The following is a 17,750-nucleotide window of genomic DNA, read 5'->3' as shown; positions in this document are numbered from 1 at the left end:
GAATCCATCAACTGAACTTGGATCTTGATTTCACGAGGGTTTAGAATCTAAAATTTTGAAAATAATACTGAGAAAATCTCAATCAGAAATCTATGTATGGAAACTGAATTTCGGATGTACATTTAGATCAGAAAACTGAACTCGGATTTTGGAATCCGTATCCTAGACATAAAGTTTGTGTGTGGAATCCGTATTTGAAATTAAGTATATGAATCTTCAATCTCGAATCTATAAATTGTATTTCGATTTTTTACTAGAACTTAATTTCGAAATCTAAATAAGTAAACTGATTCTGTATCATAATTGGTATATCAGGGACCTAAATTGGAATCCACATCATTAGCAATTCAAGCCGAAAGTTCTTCTGTGGAGTCTGAAATCTTGAATCTAAAACTCGTATTATGAATCTGAACTTTGAATCTGGGATCTGATATCTGAGTCTGATCATAAACTGATTAAAGATTTGGATTGCAGATCTCAGAATCCAAATTTGTATCTGAGGTCTTAGTCTGCAATTTGAAATCTCAATCCGGATTTCTTGATCGGAAGTCTGAATATTTGAATATTGAATCTATAACGTGAATCTGAATTTATAATTCATATGAATCTAGATTCTAGATTTAGATTCCAAACCTGATCAAGAATTTCTGAAATTGGATCCTGAATATAGAGTCTTTATGCGGATTTCGTATCGGAATCTAAAATTTGAAATCGAAATCTAAATTCAGAATTGTCTTGAAATTGGATTTTACTGATGTTTGATTCTAAAACCTATCGTTTTCTTTCGCAAATAATGGTAACAACTTCTCACTAGGGAAAGAGAAAGATTCAGTAATCAATCCACACAAAAGCACTTTCTGAATCTCTGCACCTGAGATTAAATCTAAAAAGCTTTCATATGTGGGATTCCCCTTCCAAAAGCGACTTGTACAATAGGAAGTCTACAGATATTTATGAAGAATTGAAAACATGAATGAAGAATTGAAAACATGAATAGAATAGAGCAATTCCTCGCCAAATCAGTCGAAAAACAGCCGTATTAACAGGAAACATCTCAATTTCTCTTGAACCTTCATAAAATAATAGAAGAGGCATACTGCTGCTGAACATTATAGTTGTGTTTTGGAGTTGTTTGAAAATATGAAAAGTATATTTTTCATTATATAAAATTTTGTAAGGATTTTGCAAAGTACTGAAATTCCACTTTTGTTCAAGTTCATATACGTCACAGCATTACTAGCCGTAGAACTAGTAGTCAATTAAAATGGTATGGTAATTAAAAATATTTAAGAAAATATCTAAAGAATGTTGTTTTGAGTTATGAAATTTGTTAATATTGGGTTGAGGAAAAAGAAATGTCGTATATTGTCAATATATGGCAACATTTAAACATACCTTGTGTTGTACTTATCGCATCGAGTCATACTATACGGCTATTTGAAGAAGGCAACTGTGTTACAATGAAGTTGTCTTCTAAATGGCAACAAGTTTGTGAACAAAACGGCGCATATTTGACTTAAATTGGATAATTGCGACATTTCTTTTTCCCCAACCCTATATTAAATTAAATTTTCGGGCAACCTTATTGAAAATATATTCAATACTTTTTTCAGGAAGTTCATTGATCAACAACCTTATCGAACGACATATATTAATCAGACATCTGGATCTTTTTTTTTTGAAAATAAGAATTATAGATTAAGGTTGAAAAAAATCGGAGAGAGTCGAAGCAAGGACCGGTTAATTTAACTTGCAAATGTTCTTCATTGAAAGACTGGTGAGTTCGTACATACAAGGTGTATGGAGAATTGTGTTGAGAAAAAGTCACAGGAGGGTTGTGTCTGAGACACGACCGCATAGTTGACGTAGGATTACGTTAGGCTATCTGCCACATGCTGATTTTGGATACGTTTGAGAAACTATATTGTTAAACTCTTTGATAATGATTTGGTGGCTCTGAAAAGAGCCGTCAAAAATCAAAACAAAAAAAAATAAATACATTTAAATTTTATCAATTCAAAACTGTCTTTGGACCTGCTAGTTCGATGGGAGATTAATCTGCCTCCCTAAATGAATATTGCTCATGGCGTCGCTTGGTGCCGCCGAAAGCAGACTCGTTTGCTGAGGAGTGCTGAGCGACAATGAAAATATCTTTCGAAAGGTAGGTCGAGAAAGAGTATGAACTAGTTTTCTTCGCAAGGGCCCTTCTCAGGGCTAGAGACGAATGAATGTAAAATTTAAAGTCTCTATATTCCAAAAGAAGAAAAATATTGCTACCAGATGTCACGAACTTCGACATTTTTTGCTACTATGGTGCTACTCGCCCGTGTAGATGGCGCAAAGGCACAGCAAAAATATTATTTTATAGAATTCCTTCATGCATTTGTTTGATATGGGTTGTGTATCGTTCGTTCTTGTTTTTGAAGGGACTTTAACCCAAAGGTCATTCGTCCCTAACGGGCTGTGTATGACTGGAGCGTTCCGTTATATACATGCATGCATATGTCCTTCGCTTCTTTTGTCAAATCCAGTAAAAGGTGGTTGATGAAACGTATGTTTTTGACGTGATACCTTCCATGTTAGTTGTTAGTAGAAAATGAAAAATAAACAGTATTTTTGATCGGTTTTATATAGTTTTTGTGGTAAGTGGAAAACAGTAAAATAAACTCTTTTGTTTCAAAACAAATTGAAAGTCCGGAGAAGGACTGGAATGGTTTAATGGGATGTACGGAATCTACTGCGTTTCAGTCGGATGTAGCAGATTAGTTTTGGGAGCGGTAGCTTTTACGGATTCGCTGATGCTTTCCTTGACTTTGGCGCCATCGGCTTCTGTGCGTCGATTTGCGAGGGTTTGATTGGCACCACCACGACGAGCTAAACGACGGATAGCGGGTGTGATACGATGCGATGCAATGCACGCATCCGCCACATCCGATTGTTGATGTGAAGAGGAGCGCACCAGCAATGCACACTAGATTTAATTCGATGCTCTCCGCTGCTTCCTCTTCTTTGCTCCCTTTGCCGCACCGCATCCATCGTTGGTTGCCGATGGCTTCCTCTCCTTTGCCGCACCGTATGGTGTTGGTTGATTTGTAGAGCACTGCACACTAGAAGCCCAGATGTTTGCCGATCTGAGCGTTGAACGAGAATGAGAAATCCAAAAATGCTACCGTCCTTTTATATCAGTTGGTATGTGAGAAATAGACGCCCCCCACTCGCTCGCCATGCAAATATTTGACTTATTGGGGAACGAAAGAAGCGAAGCAGGCGAAAAAGAAATGACGTCAATTTCGACCAATCAGTACCGTTTGGATAGGGGTTGAGATTTTTCAATTGTTCGATAGTTAATTACATGATATATATTATTTTATTCAAGGTGAAAAATTGTTATAGAGTGCCGCAATGTTTTGATGTAAAAATCTCATCAATCCGTCATGAAATGACTGAGCAATAAGCGTTTGAAATTGGACATTTTTCACGATGCGATCGATATTCGTTTTTCAATTTGTACCCCAATATGTTCCCGAAAGATCTAATCCTACGTCAAAACTTACGGTTGTCGTTGTAAAATGAAAAACTCTTCTTCATTCAAAGTATTTACCATCGATATCTTCACACATTCATCAAGCCATTTCTCACTTTTTCGTAAGAATTGAAGCGCTGCTCAGCATTGTCGCAAATAGGTGATAGTTGGAAGGACCCAAGTCTGTTGAGCAAGCCGCATGTGAAAGAAATTCCCAACTAAAGGACTCCATCGTTTCCCTGACCGATTGTGCAGATTGTGCAACATGTAGTTTTGTCATGCAACAAAATCACTTTGTGTTGCCTTTTTTGGTACTTTGATCATGATCATTGATCATGCGTTCACGAATGCGTTCAGTATCAACGGTTTCGCCAGATTCGAGTAGCTCATAGTAGATCAATCATTTCTGATCTCTCTAAACACAGCATTGTCTTCCGTCGCTTAGGATTCTCGAAATAAATCCATTTTCATCGCCGATCACTATCTCATGCGATATTTCGGTTTTCTTACTGTCTTTTCGTTCAGCTCATGTGGAACCCATTTTGCAATGACGCGTTTTCCTGTGGATATATTTGCTGCCATTCCATGCCAAATCGATATAGTGATTCTCACATTTTCGTGAAAATTGGTTGTTCGATATTGGGGAGAAAATACTTTTAGCTGTGTTACCAAATTGTATCGAAAAACAAACAAAACCATCACGGGAGATCGCCCTTGTCTAAAATTATGGCGTTAAGAGTTGAGAATTCAATTGAAGACGGCAATATATGAGTTAGAGATTCGACAACATGATTTCGCAAAATGTCAACGCTCGGTCTCAGGTTGCAGATTCGACGAAAACCTATTTCAAAACGCATTAATGGGAAATTATACCCCATCCAACAAATTCAGAAGTAAGCCGGCCTCTTCCGGTTGTTACTTGTTCCGAACCTCGAAACATGGTGCTTCCATTTTTATGGCGATTCTTAGATAGTCACGAAGAAGGTATAGTTTCTCCGGAAAATTCCCTCCTATATATGAAAAGGAATGGCTCGCAATAAACAATACACATATAAATGATATACGCTAAAGATTTTTTGCTTCAGAATAAGGTAAATGATTTTGGTTTGTCCAGTCGAAAATATGATCATGGTTTGTCCACTTTTTTGAATGCTCTAATTCAGCACACCTTTGTCAAATCAGGTATTAGAATGTTTCATAACATATAAATAAAATTGTCTTTTTTATGATTTACAGTAGTTTTATAGTATATTTTTACACCTTTTATTTGTGTCAATGCGCCCCTCATTCGAACTAACTTTTTATCGATCACCAGATGATTATTTCGCACGTATTTAGACCTTTTATGGATTATAACACTTACAAATATTGTAAACATCATTCTTGCACACCATTTGTAACATATTTACATAGCTAAACCATTAAATTAACGCATTTTGATGAACTCAATTCTGATCATGAGTTGTCCAATTCAACAATGTTGTTTTTCCACATGATTTCTATAGCAACCGCTTGGCGCGCTGCAGTTTGTTTATTGTGTCCTTCGCGCATAGCAGAAATAAAGTTTTTCTATATTGAGTGTGTTGAGGAGAACACTTTTAAAATGCCCAAGAAAAGGTAATATTCTGAAGAAAGCCGAAATTATGAATGGATCAATATGATGACAGTAAACTCTAGCAACGATAAATGCAACATCGACTTGAGAATTCGAATGTTTTCATTAAAAAACCGAGATTTCTACAAAAAAAAATACTATTAGTAATATTTTGACAAATATTGCGAATATTTTTGAAAGCTGTGAGTTGTTTAATAGGAGACATATTTCCACAGCTTCCAATGCATAATACTTTACTGTAGCACAAATAGATATTATTTAATAATTCATCAAAATTTGATGTGTAAGTAGTCATCAAATAACACCTCACAAAAAATCTCATGCCCAGCATTATATAGAACTATTAAAATTGTCAATATTGGATAGAAATATTCTTCAGAGTCTTGCCAGATGAGTCATCACTGATTTTGAACATCTTTTTTTTTTACATTCGAATTTTAATATTTTCGAAATAATCTCTTATTTACATTGAGTGGGGGTGAGAATAGGTCAAGAGCAAAATTGAATTCCATGTCAAACCGATAAAGTGATTGATTTTCATGAAAATTGGTAGTATTATTCCTCATCGTAAAATATTAGACCCGTATTTTTTTTATTTTTTTAACAGAGTGGCCATTTCCATTTTATGGTGGTCCGACACATCAATTTCTCCCCCTTTTTTCCAAAAATGACCTTTTTCAAAAATTCATGAAATTTTGAACTACTGGACCGATTTAGATGATCGATATATCAAAATGAAGCTAGTTTTGTTTGGAAAACATTACACTTGAAAAAAAAACAGATTTTTTTTCGTAATTATTGATTGTAATTGTATTTCATAGCTGCATGGTTTCGGAACTAAGGTCACATTATTTTTTATATTTTCTCTTGAGAGCTGATTTTTTTTTACATAACATATTCGGATATCAGAGTAGTGTTTTTTTCGTTTTCGAGAGATTTTTCGAAGTTAACAAGTGTTCAGTTTTCGTTCATTATTCCTATGCGACTGGCCTACATCTAGGCGACTAGAATCCAATTTTTATGCATATGTGGCATTTCATGTGGAATTAAAAAAAGTAAATCGATCATCTGAATCGGCCCGGTAATTTAAAAGTTATGAATCTAAAAAAAAGTCATTTTTGGAAAAAAATGAGAAAAAATATATTTTCCGGACCACCCTAAAATGGAAATGGTCACCTATTCAATTTGATTTGTAGATCATCCGAATCGGTACAGTAGTTCAAAAGTTATGAATTTAAAAAAATTGCATTTTTGGAAAAAATGAGAAAAAAATTATTTTTTGGGCAATCCTAAAATGGAAATGATCACTCTAGTGATAAAAAATACGGGACTAATGTTTTGCGATAAAGAACAAAACTACCACTTTTCATGAAAATTTGAGAACCACTATATCGGTTTGACATGGAATGGCTGTATAAAAACATTTCCATCGCACTCCTAGGTGGATTGACACTATTTTCGTAACTCAAAAAATCATTCAAGATACTTACATGTTGTTAAATTATCTTGAAAATTATTGAGAAATTGATTTCTAAACACAATTCTTAATAGAAAGTAATATTTACTACTTTGACCCATTGTCACCCCCTCCAAGGGGTGAGATTTCAATTCATTCAATCTTTCATTTAATCGTAGTTCAGTGAAAAATTAATATTATTCAACAATTCCTTACACACTTTCGAGTGTTTATCATTAGAGAACATTTCTACGTAATCAGAATTTTGTTTTAATCTAATTTACGAAAGTTATTTAACAAAAAGTTCGAATACTACCTTTTTTGAACCATTTTCATCCCCATCGACGGTACGTAAATAAATCCTTATCTTTTTCCGATCTATGCGGAGCGTGAACCACTATATATTTTCGTTCTGACAACAGTAACAATTGTTTTCAAACAAACAAAAAATCATTTAGAAAATTAAATTACATATTTCTGTCTTGCAGTCATCAATGAACGAAATCTTATGGATCTGAAACGATCTGAATAATACTTCTACTTTATTAGGAGCGGTATCTCACAAAGGTCTCTATAGAAAAATACATTCATCATTTATTTACAACCTCTTATTGGAATAATCTGGACTAGGGAAATGTGTGTCTAGGTTTTATTCGTCAAAACTATGAATAACAGTGTACAATGTTTTTATCCAGAATAAGACGTACCATTATATTATTATTTATGCATTCGCCAATAACATTTTGTCTCCCTCGAAGTATTCCTTCATGAACGAAGCGTTTTTACCAGTGTTTTTTTCAGTTGAAACATTTTCTTTCCATCGTTGTCTTTATCTTCGGTAATAACAATGATTTGCAGGGAGGCCAAGTCGGGCGAATATGGAAGATATCGCATCATGACTGAATTGTTTTATATTTGTTTTATATTTGTTAAAAGTTCAAGAAACCGCAGTAAGATGTGTTCTGCGTGGTTCCGTAATCTTCTGTATAACATATTCAAACAGATGGTTTACCAAAATGTTCCGTGATAGTAGTTGTAAAAATATAATAATAACCGATAGTAAAATAGCATCCGTTGCTACATGGGATCCATATAGTTCAAAACTCACAAATAATATTGATTTCATTTTATTGTTTCGACTGTACAATTAAAGGTGGAATAATGTGTTTATGAAATAGACACCACATGAACACTTGCACTATTCGATTACTCTTCCCCCACATTTTCGTTCATACTCTTCCAAACGCAGCCATGTTGGCAGTGGTAAACCCAAGCAGCGCATTGAACTGCTCCAGGAAGCCCGGATGTTCCTCCCCGTTGGCTCGTTCAGCGCACCTGCTCTCGTACATAAGGTCCAGCTTTGTGACGTCCTTCTCGCTGAGTCCCTTCCGCTGACCCAGGGTTACATTTGCTTCCAGAGCCTCTATTGTTGGCTGCTTATTCCTCGAGAACGCCTTCGCACTGTAGTGCATCACGCTGCCATAGTCATAATCGGTCCCGTAGCTGGTTACCACACTGTCGTTGTACTTGTTGAAATTGTGCTCGTGGCCGGGCTCGATGTTGTCCCACACAATGCGAACGTATTCGTCCCGATTGGAGGCGCTCTGCTGATGGAAAAAGCCCAAAGCATGTAGCAGCTCGTGGACTACAACCCCATGCCGAACGCATCCTGGAGACTGCAGGTTAACCGTCTGTCCTCCGGTTTGCATTCCCACACTGGACCAGCAGCCGCTGGCGTTCGAGCGGAACACAACCCAGTTGGTGTCGCTTTTGTGGTACGGACGAAATTTGACACAGGTCTTCTTGTGGTACTCCTTGATGGCTTTAAGGATTACGAGCTGTTGTTCGTCAACTGCAATCACCAAAAACAAATTTATCTACAAAAGTTTTTAGTTTGGTACGTAATAATAACTTACTGAAATCATCATCTTCGATATAGTAGGGAACGGTTGCGTTGGGCCAGCGCATGGTCTCGTTGAGTATCCCATTGCGTGCGTCGTGTGATTCAAGCAACATATCTCCCTCATACAATCCACTCAACTCCCAAGGGTTAACGTCATCCTCGTCGGATAGGTCATCAATCTGCTCCGCAACGCGGGAGCGTTCCCACTCGTCATTATGTGGTTCAATGCTTCCATATTTCGGCACTGGCGGCTTCTGCCGAACTCCTGGATAGCTGTGCACTAGACCTGCTAGCAGTATCAAAGAAATAACGCAGCGAAGAGCAGCCATTATTGTTTTTCTCGGGACAAGGTGTCGCAATCTACTATGGCTGTTAGCCATGTGGAGACATGCTTATAAAGCTTGCATTTGCACTCGTAATTAACCACATGCATAGCAGCAGCAACAGCAGGGGACGTTTCCCTACGCTGCGTGTGGTCCGGGTTTAGCTCTTATCAATACTAGGGGCGACTCTAGTTGGAATGCGAACACTCTTAATAAAGTAAACCTAAACTTGATTGTTAAGTGGGTCAAAGTGTGAATAACGTGTGTATCATTGCGTGTTCGGGAGATAATGATTTCTAGCTTGTAGCTAATTGTTAATTGGTGACAGTTGTCAAGCGATATAGATTTCTTTATAACTTAACTTTAGTTCGATTCGTTTGTTTGTTTCAATCATTATTGGCTAAATTACTTCAAAATGTACATGTCCATTATGATGTTTCTAGAAACATCATAATGGACATGTACATTTTGAAGTAATCATCTCGTTTGCAACCCTAGGGTTGCATCATTTCTTTTTGAAACGAGCTCTTTCAATGCAGTTAATCAAGTTTCAGGCTTCACACCGGGGATCTTTGTTCTTCCTTCAAATAAAATTGAGCGTAAGCTGAATGTTCAACCATGTATAATTCTAAATTTTCTTAACGAATCTGAATGTCTAGTGAACCTGTTAATATAAAGTTCCTAAGAATGATAGATGACTGTACTGAGTATAAGCGAAATATTATTAGCGTGAAAAGATGAGAGGATAGTCACGCCGCTGAGTGGCTGCGATACCTCGGACTAAAATGAAATTTCCTTCACTATTCCATCCGGTGACAATTCGGAGCTCACGTTGCAATATTTTACCTTTCACCTTGTACTGCACTGTATTTGCAACACAGAAATGCCAAAATAAATGTATGAGGAATTGGAAGTACTATTCATTTTCGTTTATTCAACCCGTTTAGGAATAGGGGAATTGTGGTGTATGGTATACTAAACAAAACCTAGAGAAATCATGATTCAATTGATATTCAGATCACAAAAAATCGACGCTAGTAAAAATAGTCATTATCACTAAAAGTATTTCATAACATGTTTTCTGATTTGGCACCTTCGTTGAAAAACGTAGCCCTACGTCAAATCGTGAATATATTCCAACAATAGAGTCGCACGTAAACAAACACAAACTCTCGAAAATGTTTGAATGACAGAAACCAATAGAGTCCAATAAGCTGCTGCCATCACACAACCGAATAAATTCGGATTTTCTTTTGCCGTCCTGTGACAGGTGCTGCATAGTATAATTTGCGGATTGTTTCTTTGGAAATTATGCCTTTGAGAGCGTTGGAGATGTAATTGTATCCCTTAGATCACTAGTATCTCTTAGATATTTCATGCATTACATGGATATTCCATAATTAGATCTAATTGACAGCCCTTGTTGTGGTCCTACGTCTTTCCAGTTGCGTTAGAGACATGATCCACCCATCGTTCTACTTTGCCAAAGACAGAAAGATTAAATTTTATTGGGGTAATCATTTGTTATATTCATTATTTCTTTCATTTTTAAGATTACTTCTAGCAAAGTTGTTAAGGGGGTAGTCCACTATGAACATCATAAAAATAATGTGATTTTCGCGATTTTTTTCAACGAGAAAATAAATTACTACAATTAATCTGATATGACAGCTTTATTAGGTACATATTACTTAACAAAAAAAAATATTGGTGTCAATTGAACTGCCACCTGAATAACCGCAACCGGTTGTTGAACCCTTGCAGCCAAAACCATGTAAACTGGTGGGAGTTCTACTAGTTTTTCTAGTTGATCGATTTCAACCAATGATTTTTTCGCGTAATCTTGGGTATATTTCCTGTCATCGTACGTAAGATTTTTTCAAAATATTGATTTTTGAGTTTTTTTTTGTAAAAATTGCGTTTTTGCCTAAAAAATCGAAACAAAAACATTCACCAAAATTTTATTTTTCAAAATATCAAAAAAATCCTACGTTCGATGACAGGAAATTTAGTGAAGAATCTGGGAAAAACTACTTCATAGAAATCGGATGGACCGTTCCGGAGATAGAACTCCCACCAGTTTGCAAAACGTAGTTTCGAGTAAAACGCGTTTTAAATTTTGGATCCACTAATTGGCTTGTAACTTTGGAACAGAGCATCGAACAAACCTGGGACAAAAACTACAGTAAAGACATCCCAGAGAACATTTTAAGCCAGAAATATTTTTTTTTGAGTTTGTTCAAGTTTCCATAGTGTACTACCCAATTAAGATTCTGAGGTTTGCATTCCGATTGAAGCCTTCGAGGATTTCGACCTCCAATTCCTCCAAAGTTTACACGGCCGAATGGCTACCGAGAGAGCGTTTTTTGTTTTTATTTATTTCTTGATATGCGACAGCTCCACTGTAGTACAGGGTGACTCAAAAGTCATGAAATTCTTGAAACATAAGATGACTATCAGTACGGTGTCAATAGTCAATAGTTATACTATCAAACAAGCAAGTGACCACTTTACCCCACGTGACCACATTACCTCCACAGCCCCTATACAATACAATGTTAAAAAATTGCTCCAAAATTTGATCTTATGATGAAAACTTTTATATCTTAAAACAGCTCCGCCCGTTCGCAACTTATTGGGTTGAAGTCGACGCGTTAGAGCTCAAAAATGATTGTGCTAATGTACTGCTCCGTACTGATGGGATCAGAAAATTATTCTGCTATCTATGACTTGTTGAAACCGTCTGATGCTATCATATGCCGATGCCGATGTTTACTAAGAACGACAAATCTTCTATCAATATTTATTTATTTTCTTTGTCTTCGAAAAAAATCGTACAGATATATAAAAAAATGGGTCGCCAAATATGTTGCCCAGCGCAAAACTCGAGAACTGATCGTCCTATTTGATTTGTCTTTATTTTGTTGTATTCATCTCTGCCTATATAAAAATAATACGGTGGGAAAATTTTAAGAAATTAGCTGAATAAAAATTGAAAAAAAAATCGGAAAAAATCATAGTCACTGCTTCACACTGATATCGTAGAAGGCGTTATGAGTGCAATAGAGATTCAAGTTGTCGGAATTGAACTTCATGCTCCATTGGTGTGAAGCGAAAATGGTAATGGATTCTCATGGTGAATAACGCAATTTGATTTTTTCCGTATCAAATGTTAATTCCAGATGCTTAAGTGTCATGTTTTGCTTGCAAGTGGCTAATGAATCTTGAACGAGAACTGGGTCTGATAAAAAAATTATATTATAATGATGAGTTTTGATAGAAGTATTATGAAATTTATCGAAAAACTAGCTGACCCGGCAAACGTTGTTCTACCACTATTTCTAGTGCACATTTTCGATGTTAAATAAAAAATAACTAATAAATCGTAAGTGTGTTTGGATGTTCTAACGATCTATAAAATTAATCGAATGTGAAGATTTGAACGAAAGTGTGTTTGATGTTTATGCTGCCGGAATTGACGGTGTGCATTGGCATTCGATAAACAAACGTGAAATATTTGTCACTCTTGTGTTTTATTAAGAAGAAAACTGTCGCAGCGCTATATTGTTGCGGAGCAATTCAGAAATAGCAGTGCAATGAAGCATTTCATGTCGTATCTTCCCGAACCCGAAACTGATGTGAAGGTTCATTCTTTAATAGAGATCGAACGGATATTTGGGGATGAGATCTATGACATACACAAGAATGGAGTGCTACATACAATGAGCGCAGACAAAAATGAGAAAAAAAAACAAAACTATTCATTTTCTTTAAAAAATGTAAAATGTAAAAAAAATGAAAATACCCGAACAGATCGCACTTTTGCGTTCTGGAAGCTTATTTCAATTCATCGTTTTTTGGTTTTAAAAGCATGGTAAGGTTGCTACATTTGCCCAACTCAATTAGGCTTGCGTCCGACGGACAGAATGCAAAATTGCGATCGGATAATTCAGAATACGGATTAGTAGTGAATCAGATGACGGATCTGGAAACTCAGAGAATTATACTATTGATTACCCCAGGGCGTATTTCTTCCACTCCAACTAAAAATGTGTTTGCGATATAATCCACGCGTCAGCCATTTAACCGAATACATCCAGCAAAGTGGGGTATCGAATACGTGAAGTGTTACAATGAATCTTATTTCAGATTTATTTTTTTTGTTTGAACATACGTGGTGTAATATCATGACAATGCATTGCGCTCTTTCCTGGCACTAGCGAAGGTTGTATCGGCATTGCTCATGATAGAGTCTCGCAAGTGCATGTATTTTTCCACACACCGCTCCTGTTTTGTATGTCGTAGAAATCGCAATCGTTCGGTTATACTTTCGCGTACACATCGACCATGAATTGTTGGTGCAGCTCACGACATCGTAGATTGACGTTGTTTTGGCCGTGTCGAATCATCATACGATACACATAAAAATCCATCGAGCTCTTTTTGTTTGTTTCGTCTCCTCTAACCGCATGTTCATGGATATTTATTCTAAATAAAAATAAGAAGATGTTAGGGGGTCTTCGTAGCCACATTTGTTGTGCGTTCACTTAGTAAGCGACCGAACGTGAGTTCAAAACTCAGGGCCCCCATTGACCATCTTTATGTTGTTACAGCTTCACTATGTACACGCAACAATCAGCAGCGATAGAGATCTATCAACGGTCGAATGAAGATCTATTCATCCATACAACTGCTCTGCTCTGCGAGAAACATCGGACTGCTGTTCTATTAATAACACAGCAATGATTATATTAAATGGAATGGAATACTCTTACGCCTAAATGGCTACTGGGTAATGTGCTATTTATAGATATGATAAACATGTGACATGTACACGATTAAAATTCGGCTAATGAGCCTAAATAAACAAATGGGATAAAAAAGAAATGATGTTCATAATGAAAGAAGCACCTGTGGCGAGATCTCGTTATTAAATGTTCATAAAATATCCATCTTGTCCCTTCAAAGTCCCTTGCAAGTCAAAGAATTTTTATTCTGTGGCCACACGCATATTCTAAAACTTGACACTCACATTCAATGCATGTTGTTTTTCATAAAAATCTCAACTAAGTACACCCATACCTCGCTTTCCGACCTAGATACGTTCCACGAAAATCGGCCGCAAAGCGCAAAGCCGTATAAGGAATCAATTATTCTAATACAAATTCATAAAAATTCAATCGAATCGGTTCCAAATTTGTTAAATATGTAACATGGTTCATCATTCAAAATGCACTTTATCTTTCTATTTCATTTAAACAAGAATACATAAATTTGTACAAAAAATAACTAACTTCAATAAACTTATTTATAATAAACCGGTTGAGCTGATATTTTGCACAGTTTTTCGAGGAAATCAATATTTTTAGGGAAGTTTCGTTTGAATATTCAAGATTGGCACTCTAATATAAACCTACCTGAATATATCGACATCGAAAAAAAGTTGTTTTTACCGTTATAGCGAAACATTTTAGGCCTTAAATCGAAAACGTGCCTTGATTGAAGAGTGCCGTTGTAGCGAAATGCCGTATAAGAAGCGGCCGTATAGCGAGGTATGGGTGTACTAATAAAAATGAAGCAAGTAATATTACGGTGAGAATGCGAACAAAAGGGACGTTAGGGCCATTGGAGAAGAAGGTGGAGAGCGTCGATGATGTTTCTTCTTCGAATCATAATTTCTCGCGTCGCTGTGCAGATGCCTACCATAATTCCAGAAATGTCTTCAACAACATGGACATTGGAATTTCACACGTGCTCTTCAGCTGGTATTTCATCAGAATTGATTGAGATCAGGATTGTTACCTTTCAATCCGAGCATGTGTGATTTTTGGAATTTTAATTATGTATTGTGTTCATTCAGAGAGACTTCCGACTTTCCGGCGATGCGCCTTGCCTAAGACGAATTGAGGTTACTTGCGCATGTATGGATGAATTTTCGATGAAGCGGAAGTAAATTCATTATGTTTAAAGAACAACGGTTAAATCATTTGGGTATTGTTTATACAAAAATACTAAAATCGGGTTTGAAAATAAGGATTTTGAGAATATATGTATTTTTTGAAGCCAGAATTTAAAAAAAAAATAAGAAAATATTTTTTTTAATTTTTTCTCCATAGGATCATCCAAATCGGTATTTAACATACAGTAATCGGTACCCTAGCGATATCATATCTAGTTTACGACCTATTCTCATGTCTACCAAGTTTTTTTGTGTATAATTTCATAAGAATCCGTCGAGTCGTTTCGGAGGAGTTCGGCCGCGAACATCGTGACACGAGATTTTTATATTAACACTTTGACGTCCGCACGTTTCGAAAAAAATATTCGCTTGGCGCCGTCAGTGGTGATTCGGATTACTTGGCTTGTCGCCGCCCATTCTTGACATTATCGGGAAACTATAAATTGTTAAGTTTTACTAATCTCATCGTTAGTTTTCATAAGTTATCAACCCTGTTCCCCTATTTTCATTAAATTTCGAAGATATACATACGTAAATATTACAAACCTGTCCATTCTCCCCCCACTATGTGTTCATGCGGGTTATCATCAAAAAAATGTTCTACTTTTCGGTCTGTTTTGATTTCAGTAAAAACATTGAAAAACATTCGGCAGATTAATTTGGAAAACAGTATATTGAAATGCAAGAAACTGCATTTAAATTTGGAGAAACATGAATTTCGAAAAATATAATCCAAACTCTTCTTAATATGTCCGTTTTTCCCATCTCCTTTACTTATTAACCATGAAACTAGTTGACGTGTGTAAGTTATTGTTACCTAAACCAAACCCCAACAGAATGTAAATGATACTAAAGTGCTGTCGCCGGCCACTGAGATACTTAATCGCACGTAACCATTGTGGTGTCGCCGGAGGCCAATTTCTTTCGAGCTTGCTAATCCGATAGAGTTAATTGTTTCACATCACCATAGAGGTCGACACTGTACGTCACCGCTAATTTATTGATTGATTAATTTTATTTCTCGTTATAGAGACTTTTCGCCTATAGCCTTGAAAAAGGATTTTTAGAAGAATAACCAATGAATATCTCCGGGATTGGACCCACAAATGTTCGCTTGGAAGGAAAACGTGAATGCTCGAAAGTAATCATATCAAAAAATCAATTTTGAGCGGGACGAAGTTCGCCGAGTCAACTAGTAACTGTATAAGAAAAACCATCAGAATGAATTTGTTGACATGATAACGTCGAACCGCGTAGTGCAAATGTCGTTAAAAACATTTCAATGGACAGAATAACATAGAATAATTTTTGTCAGGAGTTTATACACAATTTCTTATTTATCAAAAAATGTAGTTCAAGTCAAGCGAATGCTACAATTACAGTTATTTCGAGAACCCGTTCCAATCGTTGTTAATTCACCCATGTGGTTAAATCTAATCTCAACTCAAATTGACTGCGGCTGAACTGTTGTGGCAACACAAGTATTAGAGCAGTGTGCATCTCGATGTAGAACGATCGTGTTTGATATGCTACCAATCGACAGCATGTTTACAGACAACGCACACCGAAGCGCACCATCCAAACTCATATTTGGGTGCACACAAAGATTACCCGACTTCCAAATGGTCATCCATTTAGTTGGAGCAGTGAGAAGAGTTACAAACTGTGGGGTTTCATGGAATGTGAACGATCGCGAGCTGAACGCAAGCAAATCTCTCCGACAACAGATGCTTAATTGAATGATGAATTGCGTTGTTATGTGCCTCAATATTGCTCGGTTGAACTAACAGTATTTTTTTTATTTCTCGTCTTTCCACTATAGATTTTTCTGCTCATCGAATCCCCCAGAAACCCCAGAACACCCTCGCTGGAGAGGCAGCAAACAATCGGCGCATCGTGCTCTGAGGAAGGGGCGCAAAGTTTGTTGATTTGCTAAAGTAATTGTTTGGAAATTCGAATAGTATAAATGTGAAATATTGTGTGAAATTGGTCAATCGGAAGAGAGCGATCCAAGCAAAGTGCATTCTCGAGAAAATCGTTTCCCAGTTTTCCAGTCTCAAGCTGTGGAAGTCAGTGTTATTGTTGTGGTTTAGTGAGCAACCCGAAGCGAAGCTTGTGAAGAGAGCCTGTGTTTATGTATAGTGTGGGTGTTGCGATGAGATGATGAAGAAGAGGAGTGGTGGGTGCGCTCGGAAGGCAGTAACCAGCAACCATTAGGCCATTAGTCTGTGAATAATGGAAGAAGTCCCGATTGAGCAGCATGTAGCCCAGATGTGATCAGCCGACCGAGAGATATAGTAGTAGCTGTGATGCGCGTTGTTTGATTTACTTTGGTTTTTCTGTTATCTGTTTTAGCGATTGCGGCAGGCGGCTAGTGAGTGTGTGTGTGTGTGTTTATATCTTTGTGGGAGTAGATGGTTCGTGTACGGTACTTTGTGGTATGTTGTAAATTAGTTGCGAATCATATGTAGAGCAGAATCAAACGAAAAAGAAGCAAATAAAGAAGGGAAAAACCACCCAAACCGAAAAACGCGAACCAACGTCAACGAAACTCTTTGTTTGCTTGCATCAAAAAGCATCGGCAAGTGACCACATTCGATCTGTGTTAGTTTCCTTAGTGCCAAATTGAGGACAAGTGTTACGAGAAGCGTATAGAAAAGAAACAGAGGGAGAGATTCAATCATGTCACTGGATTCGATGGGACCGTCGACAGTAGGAGCCGGTGGTTCTGGCCCGGGAACACTTTCGGGCACCAGAATGATCCACTCACTTAGCACACCGTCCGGTGTGGACGGTGGCGTTTCTTCATCGCACTCCCGGGGTGGCAAAAAGCTTGCCGTCCGTATCCAGATGCTCGATGATACGGTCACCATGTTCCAGGTTCAGGTAGGTTCTCATATCCAGCTGGACGAGATTCCCAATTTAGTTAATCTGATTAGCCAAAAACTCGTTCTTGTCCGAAGAAAGCAGC

General features: G+C 37.0%; 2 protein-coding genes across 7 annotated transcripts in view; one reads left to right on the top strand and one right to left on the bottom strand.

Moving 5' to 3' along the window:
• The window catches only part of LOC129779948 (FERM, ARHGEF and pleckstrin domain-containing protein 1), a 163,922-nt gene that overhangs the window by 38,378 nt on the left and 107,794 nt on the right, over nucleotides 1-17,750 (top strand). For all 6 annotated transcript variants that reach the window (XM_055787740.1, XM_055787742.1, XM_055787737.1 and 3 more), the window contains exon 2: nucleotides 16,602-17,665. In XM_055787740.1, the coding sequence (XP_055643715.1) occupies nucleotides 17,462-17,665 (204 nt within the window). In that variant the 5' untranslated portion in view covers nucleotides 16,602-17,461. The remainder of the gene's footprint in view (nucleotides 1-16,601; nucleotides 17,666-17,750) is intronic.
• Nucleotides 7,706-8,849, bottom strand: LOC129779949 (seminal metalloprotease 1-like). The gene is made up of 2 exons (XM_055787744.1): nucleotides 8,511-8,849; nucleotides 7,706-8,446 (listed from the first exon to the last, which is right to left on the bottom strand). The coding sequence occupies exons 1-2, from the start codon at nucleotides 8,824-8,826 to the stop codon at nucleotides 7,824-7,826; spliced, it is 939 nt and encodes a 312-aa protein (XP_055643719.1). The 5' UTR covers nucleotides 8,827-8,849; the 3' UTR covers nucleotides 7,706-7,823.

The sequence above is a fragment of the Toxorhynchites rutilus genome, chromosome 3 (assembly GCF_029784135.1).
Source record: "Toxorhynchites rutilus septentrionalis strain SRP chromosome 3, ASM2978413v1, whole genome shotgun sequence".
Classification (NCBI taxonomy): domain Eukaryota; kingdom Metazoa; phylum Arthropoda; class Insecta; order Diptera; family Culicidae; genus Toxorhynchites; species Toxorhynchites rutilus.
The sequence above is the reverse complement of the archived record's forward strand: the minus strand, read 5'-3'. Positions and strand labels throughout refer to the sequence as shown.

Coding starts and splice junctions, on each gene's coding strand:
- LOC129779949 (XM_055787744.1), bottom strand. CDS start 8,826: ATGGCTGCTCTTCGCTGCGTTATTTCTTTGATACTGCTAGCAGGTCTA. Junction 8,447..8,510: donor TATCGAAGATGATGATTTCA/GTAAGTTATTAT, acceptor TGGTGATTGCAG/TTGACGAACAACAGCTCGTA.